The sequence below is a fragment of the Caretta caretta genome, chromosome 2, assembly GCF_965140235.1.
Source record: "Caretta caretta isolate rCarCar2 chromosome 2, rCarCar1.hap1, whole genome shotgun sequence".
Lineage (NCBI taxonomy): Eukaryota > Metazoa > Chordata > Testudines > Cheloniidae > Caretta > Caretta caretta.
The window spans coordinates 25,920,323-25,936,399 of record NC_134207.1 but is presented as its reverse complement, the minus strand read 5'-3'; the positions used below and the strand labels follow the sequence as shown (position 1 = coordinate 25,936,399).

At 43.8% G+C, this 16,077-nt stretch overlaps 1 protein-coding gene across 3 annotated transcripts in view; it reads right to left on the bottom strand.

The window, feature by feature from the left end:
- The window catches only part of SAMD12 (sterile alpha motif domain containing 12), a 238,925-nt gene extending 225,866 nt beyond the window's left edge, over positions 1 to 13,059 (bottom strand). For all 3 annotated transcript variants that reach the window (XM_048841536.2, XM_075124964.1, XM_075124965.1), the window contains exon 1: positions 12,911 to 13,059. In XM_048841536.2, coding sequence (XP_048697493.1) covers positions 12,911 to 12,923 — 13 coding nt within the window. In that variant the 5' untranslated portion in view covers positions 12,924 to 13,059. The remainder of the gene's footprint in view (positions 1 to 12,910) is intronic.
- Positions 13,060 to 16,077: the final 3,018 nt, after the last annotated feature.

Genomic DNA, 16,077 nt, shown 5'->3' with positions numbered 1-16,077 from the left:
CTTCAAAACACCATGAAAAGGGTCACCATGATGGGGGGGGGGGTCACTGCACTCATTTAGCTGAATTCATTTTGCTCCCGGAGCACTCCTCTACTTCCCAGTGCTTTTATATTTATCCAACCCTACGCCCACCCGTCCCTCTCACACATACAAAGAACGTTTGCTTGCACTGACTGTTTTTTTCTGCCCCACTCTCAGTAAGCTTAGAATATATAAGTCAATTCCATCTACAGCATTTACTCAGACAAGTTTAGGGGTTTTTTTCTCCCCTTTTAATTTTAGTGTCCATCTCTCTCAATATTTGTCTAGGATAGGAAAAGAGGTTAAGGTCAGGTTGGTGGTAGCTAACTCAACCTTTTCCCTACAATCAGCACAGGGGAATAGCTTTCACTTTGGTTTAGCTGGTCAAGGTCAAGGCCAAGGCTAGGCTTCTCACAGGAGCCTATTACTCAAGGGGGAAAATAGTGTATAGCTAACACATGTAAAAGGGCTTTAGCATAACTGAGAATTTGTCTCCAGGAACTGCAAAGTTAACTGAGTAGAACTCAACAGGGAAGAAAATTATCAAGGTGTTTTATTTCAGAGTAACAGCCGTGTTAGTCTGTATTCGCAAAAAGAAAAGGAGTACTTGTGGCACCTTAGAGACTAACCAATTTATTTGAGCATGAGCTTTCGTGAGCTACAGCTATATAGAACTCAACTCATGACGTGGGTCACTGCTTCTCCACCATTTGCCTCTCCCCTCAGCTTGCTGCGAAAGAGATGTCTCTCTATTCTATCCCACCCCTTCCCTATGTTTTTGAGTCTTCCCTTCCCAATGAGTAATTCCTGCCCATGTCCCTGTTTCTCCGCAGAGCTGTTCCAGTAAGAGTGAGATTTAGCTGGTTCTTCTCAATTAAAAAGCTTGGTTTCTTCAGCAGCTGATGGCACTTATCAGGGAAAGCTGCCTTCTAACCATGGGCAAGTGAACTTTTCAAGCCCCGAACTCACATGATTGAGAAGGAAGAGGAGAACCACAGGAGCAGTACCGTCAGCCTTAAGCATTCAGAAATCATGAGTCAAGTCCCCCCAAAATATTAAAATCATGATTTTTAGAAATAATAAGGGAGTTCTTTTTATTTGCCTGTAAGGATTGGTCAGCATTTTTCAAGCTTTCTTTCACAACCATATGAGCCAGAAACCATTTCTTTTCTTTTCGATTCATTGCTCAATTTGTATAAGCTAGATGTCCTGCAATCTGATCCATATGGGCAGGCTTCTGTGCTCACAGAAATCTCCACTAAGTCTAAAGGGGTTCCATGGGGGTGTAGGATCTTGACCACACAGCTTGCAAGGTCAGGGCCTAAATCTGAATTCAAATCTACATTCGCTTTCTACTACAATGCATTATGCATTCTTGCATAGTGGGCAAGAAATATTTCATAATTTTACTAATTGTAGTGGAAATACTGCCTGATGCTTAAAAAGGTAAATAGATCAGTTAAACAACATTAAAGCTTATTCGGTGAGTGCTTTAGCAATAAAAATAGCTCTACTCAGCAAAGCGATTGAGTAAAAATAGCACCTTCTTACTCATCTGTTCTGCTCTGTGTGTATCGCAGTCTAATCTGCTTGCTTTTGTTATTTAGATTTGAAAAATGAATACCAGGAGAGCCTGTCCTAACCTCTAAGTGTCCATCAGAAAACTTAAAATTCCCCATGAATTTAAAAAAAAAATTAAACTATTTAAATCCCTTGCAAGATCTTCCATACTCATAAATTGGAGTATTTATGCCCCAAAAATGTAGCTGACTCATGCCAGGAAATAAACCCATACGACCTACATGCTGTCCCCTCCACAAAATCCCATAAAGGTTGGAAAGAAGAGGGGAGACCAGCTTTGCTGAGTGTCGAAAAGGTTAACAAACCAAAGCCACAGTGGGTGGAGAGCCAGAAAGGTTCCACAATCTTATTAGTCACCCGCAACCCACATGTACATCAACTGAAAATTCAGCAGGTATTCAACATTTCCCCAAGGCAATAAAGATCTTGCCAAAATCTTATCAACCTTTTAAAGCCTCATCTAGGCTCTTCTATAGATCTCTGCCTATCCGGCTCTTTGTTTATGGATGGCTCAAAACTCCTTATTAACTCTTTCCATGAAGCATTTGTAAGTTTACAGGTGCTTGGTTTCAACCTATTTCTTCATAGCTAATATAAAGTAGCCAGACAGCATTCCCTCAAGGGATGTCTGCCTGACAAGAACTCTCAGTCAGTTTTAGCAGCCCTAGAATTCACTAAGACACTGGCAGACAGTGTTTCACTTTCCTTGCTCATTCCAACCCTAGCGACTGAAAAAAGCAGTCTCATATCATCTGATTTAGATGGGTGTCCAGACAGATCAACCAAACTAGGGGGGAAGATACCTGTGAAAGGCCACACACAATAGTAGATTCCCACATTTCCAGAAGCCACTACCTGAGAAATTCTGGATTTCCTCCAAGAATCTGGATTATTCTACAGATTGAGTCTGACCTGAGTATTTGCCACTTCCCTACCAGTGCAACAAGATTTAAAGCAGGGGTGGCCAACCTGTGGCTCCGGAGCCACATGCGGCTCTTCAGAAGTTAATATGCCGCTCTTTGTATAGGAACGGACTCTGGGGCTAGAGCTACAGGCGTGAACTTTCCGAGCAGAAGACCAGTCAAGGTAACCAATGTGTGTACTTGTCAAGCGGTCACGCCTGGTCTACACTAATGAGGTAAGTTGATCTAAGGTAGGCTAGTTAAGTTACATAACTTAAGTCAACTTAAGTTAACTTAAGTACTAGGTTATGTAACTACCTAGCTTAGCTCAATTTACATACACTCTCCCGCCGACATACCTTCCTCCTCTGGGGGAGATGGAGTACTGATGTCGATGGAAGAGCCCTCTGCCATCAACTTACCACGTCTTCACCAGACCCACTAAATTGATGCTGCTGATTTGGTCAGCAGTGAAGACAAGCCCTCAGACTCGAATGAGTCAGTCTGTTTTTAGTTTTCATTGGGCTGTTTGGCCTCTAATTGTTATGACTACATGAATAAATCAGCTTCTGGAGCCTGAGCCCCAACTGCTGTAGATCAGCACAGCTCCACAAACCTGGCCAATTTACACCAGCTCAGGGTGTAGCCCATGGCATAGACAGATCAGCCTGAATCGAAATACTGCCTATGCTGACGAGTAACAAGTATGATTGGAATACTAGTAATACGCAAAGGTAGCAGCATCAAACTTTGTCTAATCCTGTTTCCATGAATCTACAAATCCAGTGGCCAATAATGTCAGTAGAATCCACGCAGTTGGTCAATCAGGCTCCATATCAATCATCTTTTTTCTTGTACCTCAATGCAGATTATATGTAGGTTTATAATAACAGAAAGTTTCTAAGGCTAAAGTTTGGTATTACTTTATTAAATAACATCTGTATCTAGACATTTGTTACTATTAATCACTGTAAACTAGCCCATCGATACAATAGTGTCAAACAATTACACATGAGTTCGTAGTGGAAAATATAACAGCACAGATATTGCTGAAACTATTACTAATAATGATAAATTGGCAATTTCATTCTTTAGCAGTCAAACCAATCCAATCATCTGTCCTCTTTCTAATACCACTGATGGCCATACAAAAGGTCTACTTTGCCATGGAAAAAATCCCTTACTTTCCTATAGAATAGAAACCTATCTAATATACACCTGCTCAGTTTGAAATCAGATATATGAAGGACAGAGGCAGAATTAACGTTTTAGGCCCTCATCTTGCAGTCATTTATGCACAAGTTTAATTTTACTCATTCAAGAATTTTACTAATGCAACATAGATACCTGGAAACTAGTTGGAGGCCACTAGCTCATTTTACATAGGTCACTAAGTAGTCACTTTCCTACCACACCTGAGATGAATTTAACTAACTATCTAGAATAAAAGATGATAATCCATTACCATTCCTTGTGCCATCCAGATTCCATGCCCCTCCTCCCGCAACATGCTGTATTTTATTACTATATTCTATAACCTTGTGACCTTAGAAATGCAAACTCCTTCTCGCGTAAAGAGAGAAGCATTTAATCATGAAAGTTAAGACCACTAGCATGCAAGTCAAATTATTTTGAAGAGTTATTTGCCAATTCCATCTAGGATTCATAATTATATTTTAATATTTGTCAGTATTAGTAGCTCTCTAATGTCATGCTAATGACTGGGAGACTCATTGCAAATAACTGAATCTTGTGAATTTGTAAGTAAGGCTCTGATCCTGCCATGAGCTGTGCACAGAGGCAGGTCTACCTGCAGTTAGCTCATTGCACAATCAAGCAAGGTGAATATACATTAAAAAGGAGCAGGGGTTGTGCATCACAAAACGTACTTTGCTAATTAATTTTAGCAACTGCAGTATAATTTGAACTATAGATCACATTCTGCAATGTGCCAGTAAATGTTTGGTAGTTTATTTTGTAAAAATAATTCACCCTTTGTTAGCAAGAAGCCTTATGACACCATTCTATTAAGTATTTGCTGAGAAGTGGGCAGATACTCCCCTTTTCTGGTGTGAATTATGAAATGTGTAGTTTAGCGAAGTGCAGATTAAAGAGGGTTCTACTGCATTTTGTTATCTCAGTTTACAAAACAAAAATCTTTCTAGAAAAGCCTGCTTTAAGAGATTAGCAATTCACATTCCACCACAAATTATATTTCTAAGGATCCCTAATAAGGCCATCATTCAATTCTGTAAATAGCAACTGTAACATCAGAAATATTTTCTGAAGATAAGAAAGACTATCTAGCGCACAAAGCCTGAAGACTGACAGACATTTGGAAAAGTCTTTTTTATTACAGTTATAAATGTCACAGTAAAGAATTCAATACACTGAACACAAATTTGCATTTTCCTTATATGGTTTCTAAAAGTATATATCCAGTAAGTGTATGGAATACATTGGACTTTGATTCAGCTGTGAATCCATGCTTTATCCCCATTTAAATTTGCTATGAACACAAAGGAAGATGGAAAATATTTATAAACTCTCATTAGCCTATTTAACTTATTTTGTAATCTCGTAATTGACTGTTTTTCAGCCTTGCTTTTCGTCATTTTATTACAACATGCTTCTTCCTACCAGACCTCTCACTCTTTGAGCCCACCCGTTCCCTATGGAGACTGAAAATTCCTTTTTTCCTTCCTACAATATAATTCCTCACCTCCTACTGCTTACTCATACCACTGAATTCTACTGTCTCAGATACCCAGCCCACTCTTGTAGAAATACACTGCTCGTTGAAAGTGTATCATTACTTTCCTAGAGAAAAATACAGAAGAAAGCTGTCATTTACACAAATTCCAAAAAAATGAAGAATGAGGAATTGTAAAGAGCACTAATTAGTAAAAGGGTCTATTTCTTGCTTTTGCAGTAACTTGACTATTAATACACACAGAGTAATTTTATGGCCTCTATCTTCCCTCCCAGCATTCACACACACACAAATTAGTAGCAGAACCTCATGGGATTAAAAAGGCAGTTACTAAACTGCAGGGCCAGCAAGGATACCAAGCTGGCATGAGCCAAAACTCTATAAACAAACATTCAGAAGGCCCGAGATCCACCCAAAATACTGTCCCCAGCCCCTGTTCTTGACCAGATGCATGATGGGTATCTCCTCGTGCATACGTTTTGGTTCTCATGGGTAGGACTAACACAGCTTGCTCCTGCCCATGTTAAATCCCAGCACCTACTAACTGCTCTATCTGACTCCTTCTAGGGGAGTCACAGAGCATGTAGGAGTAATGCTGTTTAGAGCAGCATTAATTAATTCTTCTATGCTACGCCAGTATTAGTTCATGCTGCATGGAGAATACGCTGCTTATTGAAGTTACTCTTCTACTCCCAACCCTACTTTCTGGCCTCACCATAGCTGTGCTTCAGGGTTTACTGCACTAAGTTTCAGTGCTATCTACAATATCCTTTCACCTCTGGTAGTTCAGCTCTAATGGAATGAGCACAGGAACTGGTGAGAACTGATCTTGGCTCCAGATGTGCTCTGGGATCTTGGACAAATCACAGCTTTTCTCTCTCTCAGTATCCCCATTTGTAAAATGGAGACAACGATTTATTTACATAACCTGACAGGGATGTTGTGGTATTTCACCAGTTACTGTTTGTACAGCACTTTGAAAACGTAAAGCTCCATGTAAATAAATTATAAGTACAACAGTTACTACCACCTCCGGAAATCTAGCCAAAGCAGCAGATGGTTATATGGCATCTGCCAACCCCAAAGCACCATTACAGTAGCCTACAAAATTCAGTGTTCAGCGCTCTGAAATACTTTGTCTTTCCTACTTGGTGGTCCTTGGCCAAATTCTGCTCCCAGTTGCTCTCACACAAATCCAGAATAATTCTGGTTAAATAAACGAATGGAGTTATTCTGGAAATGAACAATAGTAACCAAGACCATAGTTTGGTCACCTTCCCCTATCTGCTACTTTTGGCACCTTTAATAACTATGCCTCTTCTCTGCATACCTTTAGCAAATAACCGAGGGCTAGGCTGTAGAACCCTGAAGTCTCGTGGATAAGTACTTACTCACACAAGTATCCAGCTGAAGTCAATTCTACTGTTTGCATGAATATGTGCCCACTAATGTAGTAAGAAATGCTTTGTACTAGCCCTCAACTCATGGCTCTTGTTCACAGGAGATGGACGGACTCAGAATCCCTGCCTCAAAAAGCCCACAATCTAAACACCTCCGAGACACACGGACAAGGGGTTGGGAACAGGTACAACAGGTTAGTGGCAGAGTCAGCTGCGGGGCGGCGAGTTATATGGGCCTGTGGTGCCTGGGCTCCAGCAATATTCAGGGCCCAGGGCCCAGCTCCACGAATGTTTGGGGCCGGGTCTCTGCCCCAGCCCCGCCTTCCGCCACCACATGCCTCCCCCGGAGCATCCCCTTACCCCGCCTGCTGCCCTCGCATGCCTCCCCCAAGCATCCCTGCCTGCCCTGGGCAGCAGGCGGTTGCCCTGCCACTCCGGGTTGCACTCCCTCGCTGGCTGCTGCCAGCTACAACAACAGTCCCTCCACCCCCTCTGGCACCCACCAGGAGACATCTCTGAGGGGGCTTCCTGGAGTCTGAACCTGAGCAGCTGGGGCTTGGGTGAGTGTCGGACTCGTGACACCCTGTTCCCCCCACCCCCTACACAATCACCAGCCCACAGTCACCACTCCCGCCCCACGTTTGGCAAGGGGCAGCCCCATTCCCCACCCCCTGTGAGGCTACGGTGAGGGGGAGCAGCAGGGGAGGAAGTGCACATGTAATAGCAGCCCCCCCCCCTCCCTCGGCGCTCACCACAGGGGAGGCGAGGCGGCTTCCTGGACCTGAGCAGCTGAGGCTTGGGTGAATATCGTGACACCCTCCCCCACTCCGCCCCCGCCCGCAGTCACCGCTCCTGCCACACACTGGGCAAGGGGCAGCTCCATCCCCCACCAAACAACGACGAAGAGGGTGTGCTGCCTCCTCAAGAGCATCGCAAAAGAAGGGGCTAGATTTTGTTTTAATTTGAGAAAGTATTTGCTTTTGAGGGTTATTGACCCAAGAGTGCTTGGTTGTTTCTATATTCAAAAGAGTATTAATAAAGTTGATATTCTTAGTTAAATATTTTTTTCTTACGATAGTGATATTGTGTAATATAGGGAAACTGTTAAATGCTTACTGTTTCCAGTCCATTTTTACATTATTTTTAAAAATATATATTGGCTTACATGGCGGGGGTGGGGGGGAGGGCGGGGCAGGGGGGAGATGGCAGGATTTGGACCCATTATGGGCACCACCAAAAACTACACAAACTGGCTGCCCCCAGCCAGGAATATAACCCCAGTGTTCTAACTCACAGTTTAAGGTCCTATCCACTAGACTATGCCACCTATATTTCCTCAATAACTCTCCAAGGCCTTGTATACACTAGCATTTTTCTCAGTTTCCCACCATAGCTACTGTCTGCGGCACACAATCGTGGGAATCTTAAAGGCTTCATACACAAGTTAAACAGGAGGGGTGAAAGAATGGAGCCCTATGGAAAACTGCATAAGTGTGCCTGGGGCAGAAAAGCAACTGCCCAATACTCTGGGATCTCTCGGAGGAAAGGAGTAAGACTCTCAAGAAAAAATTCGATTTACCTGTTTTACACCTCATGGTCAAGAGCAGATGGCTGATCTGAAAGAATCAGCAATGAGACCTAGGGCCTGATTGTCTATCATGGCCAAGGTGTACTCAGTGAGTGCAGGAGCAGGGGAGTGTCAGGGAGGAGGAGAGGAAAGGAAAGTGGTTTGGCCCCTGGATAAGTTAGAATAGCCTAAGGACTGCTCTAACTTACACTGGAACCACCTGTGCTCCCTAGAGGCTGTGGGCTGATCACAACTAGAATGTAGCAGTGTTCCAACCCAAGCCCTGCCCACAGAACACCCCAAAACGCCTTCTACCTTGGGTTTACAAGGGTGAGCCTACCAGGTCTATGCAAATCCTTTTAGTGACAGTATTCCCCAGGGTGCAGATCCACTGCCTTTAAAGTTATCTTACGCTGCCACAGCATTTTAGGAGGACCCTAGGGCAACAAAGAACTGGGCTCCTAGTCTTAGTCAACCGTCAGGAGTTCAGCAGCTAATGCATTATTCATACTATACCCAGGCCTAAAACCAAACTGACAGAAGTCAGACCATAGCATGTGTCATAAAACTACCATACAATATAATTAGCAGCATTTTTGCTCAGGAATAGGTAGGGTAGGGTGCTGCAGGTCAGTGCCATAGGGGCTGCTAGTGTGCAGTATACCGGTGTTATCTAGCCAGTTCTGTCAGTCACCCATTTTCACGAGCAATAAATATGTACTGGAGTCCCCCTCCCCCTGCCTTCCCCACTGCACAAGAGCTAAAAGAAAAATATTTTTTGAACCATTGTAACAAAGATCCAAAGGCTTTTTCTACGAGCTCTGACCTACTTCTTTCATTCTTACTGTGGGGAAGCAAACACTGAAAGGAGCATTGTCAAAACTGTTAGATCTAAAAATAGACCTACCTTGGCAGTGCTCCCATCTACATGGGCTCACTTTAAGGCCTGCAAATGGATTTTCCCCACCCCAAGCAATTCTCTGGTGAAGCAGGAAATACAGACACCATGCAACTCGCTAATCCAGCCATTCCACATATTACCTCTTGGGATAACTATACTGATCTAAAACTAAGCCCTATGTTGTGCCAGTTGTCTCCCTCCCCCTACCCATTCAGGTGTTTATTTTCTAACACAAAAAGGATATTGAGCTACACCAAATCTCACCTTTTGTGATTGCAATGCCACCCCCGCCCAACTACCCCAACACAGAGGAAAAAGTCCCAGGTTTTTTAATCCAGTGCTGGGTATTTGCTGTGCCAGCTAAATTCCTGGACACTTGACTGAGCAAGGCCCTGATCCTGCAAGGAGAGCTATGCAGGTGGACCTCTGGCCTTAAGGTATGAAAGAAAGAAGAATGGCTTCCCTCCAGTAGTGGATACTAGATAAACCAGGCAGGAGGTCTGCGGCTGACTAATTTCCTATTTCTTTCCGGGGTAGGGATGCACAGGCTAGGAGTGGAGCAGTGAGGGACGAGTATTCTCTTGCCTTCCTGCAGGAAGTAGGAATGACACATGGCTCCAAAACCTCCTTCCAGCTATAGAGCACCTGCCCTGTTGTTGCAAGGGACATTGCATATAGGGTATGTGTCATAGGCACCAAATAAGCAGGGACTAAAACATTTGATTAGACAATAAGTATGATTTCAAGCACTGATCACACAAAGAATCATATGCCTCGGTGTAACAGTATGATTTTATCCCATGAAGAAAACAGAAGCCTTGTCATCCGTTCATCATTCTCCCCCCCCCCCCCCCCCCGGTCCCCCTCGAGCAAGAGAGAGAGACAGACACACACACACACTTTGAAAAACAGGTAGCCATCCTACCTGGCTAGTATGTGGGAACAGCAATCCTTCCTCTCTCTCACACACACAGTCACAGAGAGAGAAAGGGAGAGTGTCTCACAGGAGAAGGGAACACAAACGGAGGGAAAGACAAAAAGAGGACACATACAGAAGAGCAGGGACGCAACTGGAGAGAGATACAGCAAGAAGGAAACAGGACAATTTCAGGAACTGGAGAAATCAACAGAGCCTACATGGGAGGAGAAAAACATAGGGATGCCCAATGGGAAAAGCTATTTGCTCCTGCCAGGGGGAAATAAAGAGGAGAGATGCCCCAGATCCCCTCAGGAACAAGAGAAACACTCTATGCCATTTCTCTCTCCCCTCCTAGGAAGAAAGAGAGAGGGACATGACCCCAGAAGATGCTGGAGGAAAGGAAACAGGATTATCATCCTCCCCTAAGAATAGGGGAGGGCTTCTGCATACTGATGGGGCTTCCGTCCACTCCACTCTCACCTCAGTTACCCTGCAAATGCAAATAGCTCTCAGTGAGATAGAACCCGTTGAGGAAGAGACGCTTGGTGGGTAAGATATCCAGGTTCAATTTCCACTTCTGTCACAGACTACCCATGTGACCGGAGGGAAGACCTCTTAACCTTTTTGCTTTAGTTTCCCCGTATATAAAATGAAGATAATATTCCCCTACCTCACAGGGGTTTAGCAACGCTTTAACTCATTAATATTTGTAAAGCTTTTTGAGCTCCTCAGATGGAAGGCACTGCAGAAATGACAAGAATTATTAAAGACATGAATGGATTTAGGAGACAGAATAAGAAGAGTCTAATCAAGTGAATAAAGAAGGTTTACAGAATGCCCATAATGGGGTTTCTGCTCGTGTGTGAACTGGCACACTCCCAAATAGCAGTCTGTTTCATCTATTTACCCACCAAGCACACACACCCAGTTTGCACTGCTAACCCTTTTTGCCACAGAAACAGCAGTAATTAAACCAAGACTCTTCATTTATCATGGTTTACAAATAAAAAAATAATGGAGTTGCATCTGCTTAGACAAGCAATTAATTTGGCCTATAACGAGTTTTAAGGACAAATTCTCAAAATGACTAATTTCGGGAGGCCAGCTTTAGATACGTATAACCATGTTTTCAGAAATAGCCACTAGCACTGGGTGCCTGCCTAGAGAAAACCAGGGCCTGATTTTCAGAGGTGCCGAGCCACCATAGCTTTAAGCAGCAGCTGAAAATTAGGACCTGGATCCACATTTTTCAAAGTTGATTTTGGGTGTCCAGTTTGAGACAGTTTGGGCTTGATTTTCAGTGATGTAGAGCACCAGCAGCTCCCTTTGACTGTCAATGGAGTGGCTGATACTTAGCACCTTTGGAGAAAAAAAAAAAAATCAAGCTCAGCATTGTCTTGGGAACCCAATAAATGAGACATCCACAATTAAAGGATGCTTTTCAAAACATGGGGCTTCATGACTGACCCAAGGCCACAGAGAAAGGCAGTGGCCAGGATGAGATTAGACTTTAGGAATTCCCGATACCTAGACCCATACTTTGTCTACTAGAATATACTGTGTCTCAAACCAGCATGAATTTCTGAGAGGAACAGTGCAGAAAAAGAGAGTTTATTTTCCCTAGTGTACCTAACCACAAATTCTCTCTCACCTAAACCTCCTTGAAGTACTCAGTGGAAGTAAAACAAAAGTGCTGCCAAGTACACTTAGTCAGTCTTTCAGAGGAGTCTGGGTTCTATTTAACCACCTAAAGTGGCCAGATTTTCAGAAGTGCTCAAGTACGCAGTAGCTGCCACTTCATTTAGGTGTTTCTATGGGAGCTGGGCTTTTTTTTTTTTTTTTTTGGTAAAAACCTGGCCTATGGTGTTTGAATTTTTTTCTTCTCCACTTGCCAGAGTGGAATACAACAGCATACTCTGGCACCCATATCTTAGAAACTCACGCTAATACAACCCAGATTTACATTCACTTTCTAAATTGTGATTGGAAAGCATAATACAGTGTCACCATATTACACTTCAGAAATTTAGAAGCTATTTAAGGTAACAGGAGATAACTACAGCATCTGCTTTTGCATTTAAAAAATATGGGCAGGCAAGATAGGAATGGTGATATGGAATACTCAATTCATGCTAAAATACAAACTCAGATATTTTGTGCGATATGAATGTGCTGCTCAACTGCCTTTCCTGTGTGTAACATCAGAACCTTGGGAACCAGTTCTGAAGTTGTTTAACTGAAAAAAATACCAGTTGCAATAGAGAGAGCCCAGGTAGCCTCAAGGAAGCCCAGGTAATAATGGCCAAAGAGGAATTAGGCAGCCCCCTACTAATCTGGGAACAAAACAAACCCACACACAATTCAGAGCCATTCTTTGTTCCCATGGCCACCTGATTATACACTCAAAGTCAGCCATAATGTAATTAAACACAAACAGCTACTTATGTCAGAAGTCAAAACACTGGCACTTCTTGGGGTGAACTTCAGGGGCTAGGATTCCCATCCCTGGCCTAGCCAAGCACTAATAGAAGAGGAGGGCATGAATCAGATATATAATCGACCAGCTCCTCTAGAATAAAGGGGGCGGGGGGTTGACAGCAAAGAGACGCGGTGGAGCTCTAGGGGAGGGACCCCCTCCAGCCCAGCCAGGATAAGGAGGGCAGGTTGAGCTGGCAGAGCTGGGTCGTGGGCTGTACGAGAGAGGCGAGTGGGCGCTTCTCAGGCACCTGGATCTGCTGCCCCCAGCGGGTGCACTCGCCAGCCCGAGGCATGTGGCCCAAGCCCCGCTTGCCGTTCCCCTTTGGAAGCCTGGGCCAGCCCCTCGGCTGCTCAGGTGAGTGCCCGGGGGAGGGTCCCCCGCAGAAGCAGCGGGCGCAAGGACAAGGCAGGGGAAGAGGAGCCCTTACCTTCCACAGCCATTCTCTCAGCGCTCGCCTAATGCATGCATAATTCGCCTGCCCAAGGCACTTCTCCTAGCCCCCCTTCTCTCTCTCTCCCCCTCCAATGTTTTCTCTCTGCTCATCTGCAACCAAGACGATCAACCTGCCGCTCTCACGCTAACAAGGGGGAAGCCCGCGCCCGAGGCAGCCTGGGAAATGTAGTCCCCTACCACCACCTGTGCCCAGGCGGGGGTCCATACAGCCCCAGGTGGAAGAGCCTAGCTTCAGGGTCGCACATAGTGCCCGGCCCAGAGATCAATATCGCAGGGAGGTGGGAAAGCGCGCTGCAGGTTTTGCTTAGATCAGAGCGTACACGGGGGAGGGGAGAGAACTGCAAATCCCGAAATGCAGCAGTTCGGGCTTACGGGAGAGCTGAAGTGGGGCTGTTTGATTGAGAACTTCCTTGTCAAATTAGGGAAGGAGACAGGTACGGGCAGAAGGTGGGGGAAGGAAGATTTGGATTTGTGAAAAATGCCTTGGCTTGATTTGGGGGAGCCACAGCAGATTGTGACCAGAGATCTTGCAAAGCGAAGAGCATCTGTTCCCTAGGCAGTTGCTCTACAGCTGTCAAAATGCAAAATGGTTGCATTAAATCTGACTTCAGCACTCATTTTAGCAATTGCATGCTAATGGACAAAATAAAGTGTGAATTTATATTTTCTCATCTGGACTGCCTTCCTAAGCTCCGTCTATCCTAAGTCCATCACCATAGTATCTAAGCTCCTTGGGGATGGGGCCTCTTTTCATATAACATTGAGAACACTGACAATGTTAAATAAGTAATAATGCTTTCATGCAATCTAGAAACTCTTTCCTTTCCAGTGCTGTCATATACCAAGTCAATAGATGCTAGCATGGAAAAAATATAAATGAACATCCTCTAATCAGCTTTATTTTGTAAAATCTGTGGGGCAAGGCCGTCTTTGTACAGCACCAGAACAGTGTTGTTGCTTAATATAAAACTGGACTTTATTTGATTTTAAAAATTCAGTTTTCCCCACAGGTTTGTTACTGTATACATTAATAAAGGTACCTATTCCCAGGGCCCACAGCGGTGCCCTCTACAGGATCACGTACTTCTTTTTATTGTTTATTGCAAAATGTTTCAGACAATTTCAAATGAAGGGTGGGACTTTTAAAAGTGCTCAGCATTGGCCTAACTCTGTTCCAAATGCAATCAATGATAAAACTCCCATTGCTCCCACTGAAGTCAGAGTTAGACCAATCCCGAACACCCACCGCCCATTCTCAGATGAATAATTAAACATTCTGGAGGGGAGGAGAAAGCCTCCTTGACTCCTCACAAGAAGTGTTGTCAAGGTTCCTTCCCCACTCTGAACTCTAGGGTACAGATGTGGGGACCTGCATGAAAACCCCCTAAGCTTATTTTTACCAGCTTAGATTAAAACTTCCCCAAGGTACAAACTATTTTACCTTTCTCCCTTGGACTTTATTGCTGCCACCGCCAAGCATCTAACAGGGAAAGAGCCCGCTTGAAAACGTCTTTCCCCCCCCACAAAATCATCCAAAACCCTACACCCCCTTTCCTGGGGAAGGCTTGATAAAAATCCTCACCAATTTGCATAGGTGAACACAGACCCAAACCCTTGAATCTTAAGAACAATGAAAAAAGCAATCAGGTTCTTAAAAAAGAATTTTAATTGAAGAAAAAGTAAAAGAATCACCTCTGTAAAATCAGGATGGTAAATACCTTACAGAGTAATCAGATTCAAAATGAGCTGCCAATGTGATATGGCTGTGAAAAAAGCTAATGTCATCTTGGGATGCATCAGGAGAGGTATTTCCAGTAGGGATAAGGAGGTTTTAGTACCGTTATATAAGGCACTGGTGAGACCTCACCTGGAATACTGTGTGCAGTTCTGGTCTCCCATGTTTAAGAAGGATGAATTCAAACTGGAACAGGTACAGAGAAGGGCTACTGGGATGATCCGAGGAATGGAAAACTTGTCTTATGAAAGGAGACTCAGGGAGCTTGGCTTGTTTAGCCTAACTAAAAGAAGGTTGAGGGGAGATATGATTGCTCTCTATAAATATATCAGAGGGATAAATACCAGAGAGGGAGAGGAATTATTTAAACTCAGTACCAATGTGGACACAAGAACAAATGGATATAAACTGGCCACTAGGAAATTTAGATTAGAAATTAGACGAAGGTTTCTAACCATCAGAGGAGTGAAGTTTTGGAATAGCCTTCCGAGGGAAGTAGTGGGGGCAAAAGATCTATCTTGCTTTAAGATTAAACTCGATAAGTTTATGGAGGAGATGGTATGATGGGATAACATGGTTTTGGTAATTAAATATTCATGGTAAATAGGCCCAATGGCCTGTGATGGGTTTTTAGATGGGGTAAGATCCAAGTTACCCGGGAAAGAATTTTCTGTAGTATCTGGCTGATGAATCTTGCCCATCTGCTCAGGGTTTAGCTGATCGCCATATTTGGGGTCGGGAAGGAATTTTCCTCCAGGGCAGATTGGAAGGCCCTGGAGGTTTTTCGCCTTCCTCTGTAGCATAGGGCACGGGTCACTTGCTGGAGGATTCTCTGCTCCTTGAGGTCTTCAAACTACAATTTAGGACTTCAATAGCACAGATATAGGTGTGAGGTCTTTTTTAGGAGTGGTGGGTGAAATTCTGTGGCCTGCATTGTGCAGGAGGTCAGACTAGATGATCATAATGGTCCCTTCTGGCCTAAATATCTATGAATCTATGAAAAAACATAGAGAATCCCTCTAGGCAAAACCTTAAGTTACAAAAAGACACAAAAACAGGAATATACATTCCATTCAGCACAACTCACTTCATCAGCCATTTAAACAAAACAGAATCTAACGCATATCTAACTAGATTACTTACTAAGTTTTAAGACTCCATTCCTTTTCTGTTCCCGGCAAAAGCATCACACAGACAGAGAGAACCTTTGTTTCTCCCCCCTCCAGCTTTGAAAGTATATTGTCTCCTCATTGGTCATTTTGGTCAAATGCCAGCAAGGTTATCCTAGCCTCTTAACCCTTTACAGGTGAAAAGGTTTCTCCTCTGTCCAGGAGGGATTTTAAAGGTGTTTACCCTTCCCTTTATCATAGAATCATAGAATATCAGGGTTGGAAGGGACCCCAGAA